This window comes from Aedes aegypti, chromosome 1 (genome assembly GCF_002204515.2).
Source record: "Aedes aegypti strain LVP_AGWG chromosome 1, AaegL5.0 Primary Assembly, whole genome shotgun sequence".
NCBI classification, from domain to species: Eukaryota; Metazoa; Arthropoda; class Insecta; order Diptera; family Culicidae; genus Aedes; species Aedes aegypti.
Window position 1 is genome coordinate 300,044,434 of NC_035107.1, and position 11,563 is coordinate 300,055,996.

At 39.1% G+C, this 11,563-nt stretch overlaps 1 protein-coding gene across 3 annotated transcripts in view; it reads right to left on the reverse strand.

Annotated features, from left to right (window-relative positions):
* Positions 1-5,867, reverse strand: part of LOC5568352 (cadherin-89D) — a 182,896-nt gene extending 177,029 nt beyond the window's left edge. For all 3 annotated transcript variants that reach the window (XM_021838249.1, XM_021838248.1, XM_021838250.1), the window contains exon 1: positions 4,855-5,867. In XM_021838249.1, the coding sequence (XP_021693941.1) occupies positions 4,855-4,921 (67 nt within the window). In that variant the 5' untranslated portion in view covers positions 4,922-5,867. The remainder of the gene's footprint in view (positions 1-4,854) is intronic.
* Between the last annotated feature and the right edge of the window lie 5,696 nt (positions 5,868-11,563).

The window sequence follows — 11,563 nt, forward strand, 5'->3', positions numbered from 1 at the left end:
GTCAACATCGAACGCTTCAACGAAGGGATAGCTGGAATAAAAGTGACTCCGATTAAATGGACGAAGATGGGTTAAATAAGTATTAATAAAGTGTTTTCATGATCTCATAACGCATACCCAAATCCAAAACTTTTAAAGTTTATATATAACATTTAGAAACGCATCGATCATACTCTAAAAAATATATCCTGGTAAGAAAAAAATATTTTCGTGTGATCTGTTAATTCATTTTTAATTTATATATATATATACATATACATATACACCTGTCACGTTTTGTTTCGCTTCCGCGCTATTTCAAGTTCGGGTGGTGAAAAGTTGATTCGGCTGATGGTGCTATGCCACCCGGCAAATTATGTGAAGACAATTGTGTGATGCTAAAATGTGTTTAGTGATTTATTGAAAAATTCAAATCTAATAAACATGTCGAATAGTGATTTTGTAGAAGTGGAAAACGAGTTTTTGGTGAAGACAGAAGCCATGGAGTTCTAAAAATAATAACACATATCTATTAGAGTTTGATTCACACAAAAACGGGCTCTGCTGTCCAACACAGGTTCTGTTGTGCTATGAGGGAGAAAAGTGTATATTGAGAAAGTGCATCTGTGTGGGGAGGAAGTGTTGTACCTGGCCAGAGGGGAAAAAACAGCAGAACAATGGTCGATCTAAAACCTTTACTATGGAGAGCACGGAGGAAGATCGCAACGAAGTGAGGCGGTCTGAATTGGTATTAGTAACAGTATTTAGGAGAGGAGATCACCGGTGTATTGTAAAAAAATGTATTTGAGTAGGGTAAGGATGGGCAAGATGGGTCACCGAAGGAAAGGATCTTCATAAAATTCCATATACAAATCGACTTAACTTGTTTCCTTCCAAGGGCCGATTTCTTCATCTTCGCTTGGGCCGTAAATCACGTTTGCCCATATGACTAAACTAAGTTTAGGGCCTAAGCGGGGGTGAAGAAATCGGTCGTAAGACTATTTCATACACTAATATGATGTGATAGAAGGCAAATGAAAAGTCATTGAGTTGGATATCCGCTTTTCCATCAGTTTTCAGAATGTATGCTATTAATATAAAAACAACCTTACATAATAATTTCAAAGCCATATGGTGTTTCAACGATATATATTACAGAATAGTCCTTCAGCAGAAAAAAAAAGATTTCACAAATGACTTCAGAAAACAGAGTGAATTTACTTCCTCCTTTTCCAATTATGTTTCGATTGCATCGCTGAAGGAACAAGTAAGAATTGTTTAAAATAATTATCCTAGTACGTAGCCCATATGTAGATTCAAATCAATGCCTCTTTACATGCTCTAAAAATATTAATGTTGGAAAAACAATATTAAATGCGCGTCAAAACGACAATGACCTATCCTGCCCTCTGACTCATTTTGTCCCTTATTACCCTACATATCAAGATTCCAAATATATGAAAGGTAAGATACACAATGGAATAACAAACAGGTGAGGTTAAATCTGATGGTAAGTCAATTATTTACAATTGATAATCAATTGTACAAATCGTATCTATCATAATATACCATTAACCATACAGGATACCCAATTGAAGCAATATGGATGGGGAGAGTGGAATTGCCAACTCCTTGTCAGTAACATATTGTTGATAGAGGATGGTCCTTCAAACCCATTCATTGAGACATCCTTTTGTATGATGACATGACCAGTCGATCAATGGCTAGAATCTGGGTTGTAATTTTGGGATTGCCTTGAGTAAACCTTGAATTTTAACAAAGGTTTGGAACAATCAACTGGATAACATCATACAAAGAGGACAGTCTACTGTCTAACGGCTGTGCCCTGCAACAATGAGTGGTAACCCTTACATACATACATACATATACATATACATATACATAATATTTATACATATAATATACATAATACTAATGAATACATGAAAACGACTTGTTTAATTCACGCAAGGCCCTTAACAATAAAATCAGCAACAACTGCAGTTCCCGTAATAATTTACACCGAAAAAAAATAATTTTTTTCTACTAAATGTGAAAATTGTGACATGTTTGAAATGTCATAACTTTTTTGTTTATAGGTTTACCATCACCAAATTTTTATGGTAGATAGCTAATATAATGGACCGTTTTCCCTCACAAAAATACGTTGGTATTCCGATAGGGTTTTGAGATATTTGAGTTTTTGTGTCAAAAATTATGTTTTTTAATGCAAAAAAATTTTTTTTTACTGTGTGTATTTTTTTTTTGGAATCTTTATTCAGTTGTCTAACTTTGTTTCTTTAGTTGTCTAACAATCGAACGAACCGTTTTTGCTGTGCAGCTTTTTGAATATTTTTGAACCATTTTCACATACACCCTTTTGAAAAGTTAGTCGTGACTCAACTTGAAGATTTGATATCGGAAAATGACGATTTAGATGGAACTGGAAAACTGTGCAAAGTTTCAGCTCAATAGAAAAAAATGAATTAAAAAATTTACCAAATTTTGATGCTGTTGCTTGGAATCACTCTATTATTCCAAACGACCATTGTGCCAAACGACCGTTATGCCAAACGACTTTATGCCAAATGACCATTATGCCAAACGACTTTATGCCAAACGGCTTTATGCCAAACGACTTTATGTCAAATGACCTACCACCGAAAAAATCACAGGAAATGATAACGTGCTCTAGGAGAAATTCCTTTAAGCATCCTTTGAAGCATTTCTGGAGAGAACCCTGCTTTGGTTCCTGATAATATTTTAGATGAATCTGCTAGGATAATTCTTGAAGCTGTTTCTGAGAAATACGAGAAGAAATTTGCATCATAATTATTAGAATAGAGACTTCAGAGATTTGTTATAAAAAAATGGAGACTTTTTGGAGACTTCTCTATGAGAATACTTTATAGATTATATATAGAGATATTGAAAACGTCAGTCATATTTTGGTAAATCCATAAAATTCCAAACTCGAAAGTACAGCTCAAATAACGTTTTGATAGTGGCGCAGCCGAATTTTGTTCGAGTGAAGAAAATTTTCTTGCAAACAATGGTTTGACGCAAAAATATTTTGTCGTGAACATATATTACCATGAAATACTGCCTCAAAATAATTTTCCTGATTGTGATTAAATTCCCTGAGAATTCCAGGTTTTTTTCCAGGTTGAAAAAAATTTCCTGATAATTCCAGGTTTTCCAGGTTCGCAGCGTAGATGCGCAAGACCGAAATTCACTGTTCGTGTTTTCGTTACCGTGTTAAAGAACGCCGAAGTAGTCAGCTTTTGAATACTTGACTTTGTAACCGAATGATAAGAAAAGGCTATCCAATCGCGAAGGAGATTCCACTAACTGAAATCACACAAACATAATTAACGGAGACCTCCGGGTTTCTGTTTCCGGGAGCCATACCGTGAGATCCTATCTGAGGAAGAACAGAAATATTCTCGTCCACTATGTTCCAGATCGTGGTAGAAGTAGGATTACGAGGTAGAGTTTCTCCCGTGGTGTGATTTAGTGACTTTGTTTAAAATGTGAAGTTTTCTTTAACTGGTATCAATTAACAAGTTTTATTCAAATAAGCCTTTTTAATTGCCCATTTAGGGTTGTCATATAACATCACCCTTTTACGAGGATAATATTACTTTAAAAACGTATGTTTTTATCCGCCATAATCATTGTTATTTATAAATACAGTCAACTCTTGCTTACTTGATATTTCCTTTCACAATATCGAGTTAGAACCATAGTAAAAGTTGGCTTTCATGGCTAACTCGATGATCCCTTGGATAGCATTTACATATAAAAGGAATATATAAAAGGACGACCATTCTTTTATTTCGTTCCTAATCCGGACCAATGAATTTTCAAGGAAATTCACATATTTCATCATGTTGTAGTAATGGAGAGGGATACCTGAAGATCTAGTTAAGCATTTGATTATAAATAACGTTGAAGTACTGTATTTTGACCACTCACTAGCACAGTGAGCACAGTGAGCCATTATTTGTGAGACGCACCGTAACTGCTTACGACCGATACGACGAATAGGGTCAACAATAAGTTATAATTTTATTGCATTATTTCCAATCAACGATCAAAAGTCAAGTATCAAATTCTTACTGCATAATGCGATAACCGTCTAGGCAAAGAATAGATTGGCATCGGTTTGTATCAGCATCTTTGACTGCAATACTGAACAAAATGGCAGATTATACATCGAGTTAGAGAGATATCGATTTACAGAGCACAAAACCAGTGCAAATAAAGATTCAAGGAACCATTGAAGTAGCAATACAAATCAACTTTTTCTATGGTTCTCTAACTCGATCCGAGATACCTAATATCGCGTATTAAATACTTAAATAATCTAATTTTGATCACTGTTTTCTCAACTCTGGCCGCTAAAATAACTATTTTTTGTACTACTTTCCGCTACCAGCCCTGGAAGCTAATCTAAACGAATTCCTAGTCCTAATTACGAACCAATCCATCGCTCGTACCGTTTCCGGCACTGACCAATCCCCCTTTTCCCCGTAACATTCCACAATCAACGACGAGCAATCCACTTTTACGCAGTGCGCGATATAAATGGGATCGCAGGAACCCATCCTCCAAGTTGAAGAACACGGAACCCCACCATCAAAAACCAGTTCCGTCTGCAATGGCCTACTATTGGCACGAACGCAACCCCGGCGATGCAACTCCAACAACGGCTGCGACGTATGACATACTTTGATTCCCGACCGCGTCCATTGCAAAATGCAAGCCCATTAGCAAGTTGCACCTTTCAGCACAGGTTTTTCTTTCACTGACTGACCTATTAATCGGCGGGAAACGGGAAAGTTGTTGACTACATGGAGTATCTCTACTAACCTTCACTGGAAGCGGTGTTGAAGAAAAGCAGAAACAGCAGCAGGACTATCCTCGGTAGAATCTTCATTTTTTTTTTCGATGGGGTGATGTGTTTTTCTATTTCGATGATGAAATTATTTAATTTTTGGTATCTTCTTATTGCACTTGATTGCCTTTTGGCTGCTTCACTGTGTTATATCACATTTGAGAATTTTTCTTTCACACAATTCTTCCGTCAACGGCTCATCGTACACTTCATCGGTTCTTCATCCGATCGATTTTTATCGATGATTGCTGACTGCATTCCACATTTCTTCTGCTCTCTTTTTAGCACAAAATCAAATTTTCATTCATTTACACAAACACACGTAACAAGAATTTCATTAACATCACATTTTCGTTACCGGAATTCCGAACTCTGTTTGCTGTTCGTTATTCGAAAAATTTCGTTCACTCGGAAATCGATCAATGCCGAATCACGAAGTTAGATCGGTACACAAAACAATCAAACTCAACCGGGATGGAATCTTCGTAGAACCGCCTTCGTCACACAGTTGCACAACAACAATGGGAGCCCGTTTCAGCCGACAGCAACTTTGTCGCACTCGGCGGCAGGCAGCAGACAAAAATTCCCGGAAGCCCGACACAAATCGATTTTTCCACACTTTGCACTCTTCCAGTTATTTGTTCGCTTCGACTCGGACTCGAACACAGATCCAAGAAGCCCGAAATCAACGGTCCACCCGATCCGAATGGTAGGCGCTGCGCGAATAAACCCAAGCCTACTGCGATGAGGCTCACTAAGGCCCCCACGGATTGAACTCGGTTGCGAAAAAAAGCTCGCTCTGCATTTTCCACACGCGATCATGGGACGATCGACGATCTACAAAAGCCGAAGAAAGCAGCACCGACCGGCGAAGAAATGGCAATGATGGGGCCGAGATCAGGTGAGCGGATCCGTTGACAACACGAATGCCGGTGGAATGGAAGATGTGTGGATAGAGACGAGCTTTCTTCGGGCTCTGAGAGACCCCAACTGGCAGGTGTTTGGCGAAAAGTGTGCGCCGTACTCTCTTTTCCTGGAGATCTGGCAAGTAAAGTGTAATGGTAAATGTCGGCTAGAGCTTTCGTGTTTGTAGACTTGTGGAGAGTTTGGGCTAGGGGCTTTGAAAATGAACCATTCGAAGCGAGTTGCTTTGATTTATAGCACTGGTTACTTGGATTACTTTCTTAGGCCATGATCGGGGACGGAAATGGAAGTCATTTCTACTTTACTAGAGCTGTACGAGAAACTTTCAATTAGGGAAAATGGCGATAATACCAAGACTAGTGTCCAAACGGCAGTAATGGTAAACGCTATTCTACAAGATCTAGCTGAAGGTTTTCAACTATCATCCATTTTTACCCCATCCAATGAGAGGGTCGTGAGTTCGAATCCCACCGGTCGAGGATCTTTTCGTAATCGATTTTTTCATGACTTCCCAGTGCATAGAATATCTTCGTGCTTACAACACGATAAACACATGCAAAAATGGTCAATTGGCAAATTTATGATTTTAGCATTGGGCGTTAATGTCTTCACGACTATGATTTTGATTTTGATTTTCATGATTGTCTGTGTAAGATACATGTAATTATTCAAATTTAGATAAGAAATATACATAAACAAACCACTTCAGCCTATTTTTCTTTATTTTTCTACCGTAGTTACGACGGGAATTTCTTCATGGGTTATTCAGGAATTCTTTCAATGTTCCTCCAGAAATTCCTCGGAGCTCTTCCAGGAATTCCTTTGAAGATCCACCAGGATTTTCTCATGAGCTTCTTCGAAATTTCCTCCTTAAATAATTCAGGAATTTCTCAGGAGTTTCTCTGAAAAATTTCAGTAGTACCTCCAGAAATTCCTTCGTAGTCCCTTTAAAAATTCCATTAGAAGTTCTTTAAGAAGTTTTTCAGAATTACTCGTGGAATTTCTTTTGAGTTCTTCATGGAATTTTTTTCGGAGTTCATCGGGAATTCCTTGAGATTTACTCCGGAATTTTTTATGGAGCTCACTCGGGAATTCATTTGCAAAGTTCCTCCTGGATATTCTTCGGAATTTCCCTAAATTCTTCAGAGTTCCACTAGTATTTCCCCGGAAATATTCAGGGATTCCATCAGGAATTATTCTAGAAAATTCGCTAGATTTACACCAGGAATTCCGCCAGAGTTCCCCAAGAAAATTTCTCAAGAGTTTCTCCGAGAATTCCTCTAGACTTCTCCGGAAATCTTCCAGAGTTCCTCGTGTAATTCCTCCGGAGCTTCTCCAGGATACTTTTTTTAATAACTTCCAGAAATTCTTCCGAACTTCCTCCGAAAAAATTCCTTCGAATTTCATCCGTCATTTCATCGGAACTTAATCTGGATTTCCATCGGGAATTCTTCTAGAGTTCTTGCAAAAAATCCTCTAGAGTTGCTCAAGTAGTTCCCCTTGATTTCATCCCGTAATTGCTGGAAAGTTCCTCCGGAGTTCCATCGGAAATTCGTTCAAATTTCCTCCATAGTTTCTCCGGAGTTCTTCAAGCAATTACGCCGGAGTTCCTTCAGAAACGCCTCAGGAGTTCCTCCAGAAACGCATCCGAAGTATCTCCAGGAACGCCTCCGAAATTCTTCCAGGAATGGCTCCAGAGTTCCTCAAGGAATTTCTTTGAAGTTTCTCTAGGACTTTATCCAGAGTTCCTCAAGGAATTCGTCCAGAAACTGCTTCAGAGTTCCTTCGGGAATTCCTTAGGAGCTTCACTGGTAATTCCTCTCGAGTTACTAGTGCAATTTCTCCTGAGTTCTTTCAGAAATTCCTCCGGGGTTCTTTTAGCAAATGTTCTGAATTTAATTCAGCATTTCCTCCGCAGTTCCTCCATAGCTCCTCCGGGAATTCTTTTGGATTTCATTCATAGTTCCGTTTTTGTATTTCCCCCATGAATTCCTTCGTAGTTCCTCCAGCATTTCTTCCTGAGTTCCTTCAGCAATTTCTTCAGAGTTCCTTCAGGAATTTCTCAAGAGTTCCACCATAAATTCTGTCAGAGTACCTCCGGGAATGGCTTCAGAGTTGCTCCGGGAATCAGTCAAAGATTTTTTCAGAGTTCCTTCAGTAATGCATCCAGACGTCCTCCAGGAAATCCTTCACAGCTCTGCCGGGAATTGTTCCAGAGTTTATGTGGACATTTCTTCAGAGTTAGTCATGACATTCCTGTAAGAATTTCTTCAAAGTTTCTCCGGGATTGGCTTCAGAGTTTCTCCAGAATCTCCTTTTGAATTGCTCCAGGAATTCTTTCAATTTTTCTCCGAGGATTTCTTTGGAGTTCCTCAAAAATCCTCCAGGATTTTCTTCGAAGTTCCACCAGGAATTGCTCAAAATTTCTTCCGAAAGTCCTCAATTTATATTCAGGAATTCTTTTGGAGATCCTCCAAAAAATTCACCAGAGTTCCTTTAGGGTTTCCTCCATAGATCCTTAAGGAATTTCTCACGAGTTTCTCTAGAAAATATTCCGCTGCTCCGCCAGCAAATTCTTTCGATTTCCAATAGGAATTTCTTTAGCAATTTTAGTTTTTCTATGAATTCTTCAGAGTTCCTCCAGTAATTCCTCCAGTGTTCTTTCAGTAAATCTTCTGGATTTAATTCAGCATTTCCTCCGAAGTTCCTCTAGAGTTCCTTCGGGAATTCCTTCCCCTCTAGAATTTCTTCAAAATTCCTCCAGGATTGTCTGCGGAGATTCTCCAGAAATCCCTTCTGAGTTCCTCCAAGAATTTTTTAGCAATTCCTCAAGAAATTCCTCCAGGAATTCTTTAGCAGTTCCTCTAGAAATTCCTCCACGAATTCATTTTTTTTTTTCTCTAGGAATTCCTTTGGAGTTCCTCCATAGATTCTCCAGGAATTTCTCCGAAGTTGCTCAACATTGAATTTCAGAACCTTTCCCAAGTCTGCTTTAGGGTTTCCTCCATAGTTCCTTGGGGAATTTCTCTGGAGTTTCTGTAGGAAATATTCCGCAGCTCCTAAAGCAAATCCTTTCGATTTCCTCCAAGAATTCTTTTGGAGGTCCTTCATTAATTTCTTATGAGTTCCTCATGGATTTTTACGGAGTTCTTTCTGGAATTGGAACTCCACCGGGAACTCCATCGGATTTCCGCCGAAGTTCCTCCAGCAATATTAGTTTCTCCAGGAATTCTTCAGAGTTCCTCCAGTAATTCTTCCGGTGTTCTTTCAGCAAATGTTCTAGATTTAATTCAGCATTTCCTCCGAAGTTCTTCCAGATTTCCTCCGGGAATTCCTTTCGATTTCTTCCATAGTTCCTTTTGGAATTTATCCGTAGTTCTTCCAGGAAGTTCATCAGCGTTGTTCCTCCAGTATTTTTTTTCGTATTTTCCCCATGAATTCCTTCGCAATTCCTCCATGAATTCTTCCCGAATTTCTTCATCAAATTCTCCAGAGTTTCTTCAGGAACTACTTCAGAGTTCCTCCGGAAATTTCTTCAGAGTTGCTCCAGGCATTTCTCCAAGAATTTTTCAGAGTTCCTCCAGTAATGCCTCCAGACGTCCTCCCGGAAATCCTTCACAGCTTCGCCGGGAGTGCTTCCAGAGTTTATGTGGGTACTTCTTCAGAGTTATTCCAGGCATTCCTATGAGAATTTCTTCAAAGTTTCTCCAGGATTGGCTGCAGAGTTTCTCCAGAAATTCCTTCTGAGTTCCTCCAGGAATTCCTTAGCAATTCATCTAGAAATTCCTCCAAGAATTCTTTCAATTTTTTTTCTATGAATTCCTTTGGAGTTCCTCCATAGATCCTTCAGGAATTTCTTCGAAGTTACTCCAGAAATTGCTCGAAATTCCTCCAGAAAGTCCTCAATTTTCATCCAGGAATTCTTTTGGAGATCTTCCAAAAAATCTCCAGGGTTCCTTTAGGGTTTCCCCCATAAATCCTTGGGGAATTTCTCAGAAGTTTTTCTAGAAAATATTACGCAGCTTCTCCAGTAAATCCTTTCGATTTCCTCCGGGAATTCTTTTAGAGGTCTTTCAAGATTTTTTTAGAGTTCCTCATGGATTTTTACGGAGTTCCTCCAGGAATTCCTTCGGATTTCCGGCAAAGTTCCTCCAGCAATTTTAGTTTCGTCAGGAATTCTTCCTGAGTTCCTCCAACAAATCCTCTGGATGTTATCCAGCAATCCCTGGGAAGTTCCTCCAGAGTCCCACCGGGAATTCCTTTCGATTTCTTCCATAGTTCCTTTTGGAATTTATCCGTAGTTCTTCCAGGAAGTTCATCAGCGTTGTTCCTCCAGTATTTTTTTTCGTATTTTCCCCATGAATTCCTTCGCAATTCCTCCATCAATTCTTCCCGAATTTCTTCATCAAATTCTCCAGAGTTTCTTCAGGAATTACTTCAGAGTTCCTCCGGAAATTTCTTCAGAGTTGCTCCAGGCATTTCTCCAAGAATTTTTCAGAGTTCCTCCAGTAATGCCTCCAGACGTCCTCCCGGAAATCCTTCACAGCTTCGCCAGGAGTTCTTCCAGAGTTTATGTGGGTACTTCTTCAGAGTTATTCTAGGAATTCCTATGAGAATTTCTTCAAAGTTCCTCCAGGATTGGCTGCGGAGTTTCTCCAGAAATTCCTTCTGAGTTCCTCCAGGAATTCCTTAGCAATTCATCTAGAAATTCCTCCAAGAATTCTTTCAATTTTTTTTCTATGAATTCCTTTGGAGTTCCTCCATAGATCCTCCAGGAATTTCTTCGAAGTTACTCCAGAAATTGCTCAAAATTCCTCCAGAAAGTCTTCGATTTTCATCCAGGAATTCTTTTGGAGATCTTCCAAAAAAATCTCCAGAGTTCCTTTAGGGTTTCCTCCATAGTTCCTTGCGGAATTTCTCAGGAGTTTTTTTTAGAAAATCTTACGCAGCTTCTTCAGCAAATCGTTTCGATTTCCTCCGGGAATTCTTTTAGAGATCCTTCAAGAATTTTTTAGAGTTCCTCATGGATTTTTACGGATTTCCTTCGGATTTCCGCCACAGTTCCTCCAGCAATTTTAGTTTCGCTAGGAATTCCTCCGGAGTTCTTCCAGCAAATTCTTTGGATGTTATCCAGCAATTCCTGGGAAGTTCCTCCAGAGTTCCTTCAGGAATTTCTTTAGATTTCTTCCATAGTTTCTTTTGGCATTTTTCCGTAGTTCTTCCAGGAAGTTCGTTAACGTTGTTCCTCTTGTATTTTTTCGTATTTCTCCCATGAATTCCTTCGCAGTTTCTCCATAAATTCTTCCTGAGATTTTTCAGCAAATTCTCCAGAGTTCCTCCGGGAATTCCTTAAGAGGCGCTCCGAGCATTTCTCAAAGATTTTTTTCAGAGTCCCTCCAGTAATGCCTCTAGACGTCCTCCAGGAAATCCTCCACAGCTCCGCCGGGAATTCTTCCAGAGTTTATGTAGGTATTTCTTCAAAGTTATTCCTGGCATTCCTGTGAAAATTTCTTCAAGTCCCTCCAGAATTGACTTCGGAGTTTCTCCAGAAATTCCTTCTGAGTTCCTCCAGGAATTCTTTGGCAGCTCCTCTAGAAATTCCTCCAGGAATTCTTTCAATTTTTTTACGGGAATTCCTTCGGAGTTCCTCCATAGATCCTCCAGGAATCTCTTCGAAGTTCCTCCAGAAATTGCTCAAAAGTCACCCAGAATGTCTTCAATTTTCCTCCAATTCTTTTGGAGATTCTCCAAAATATTATC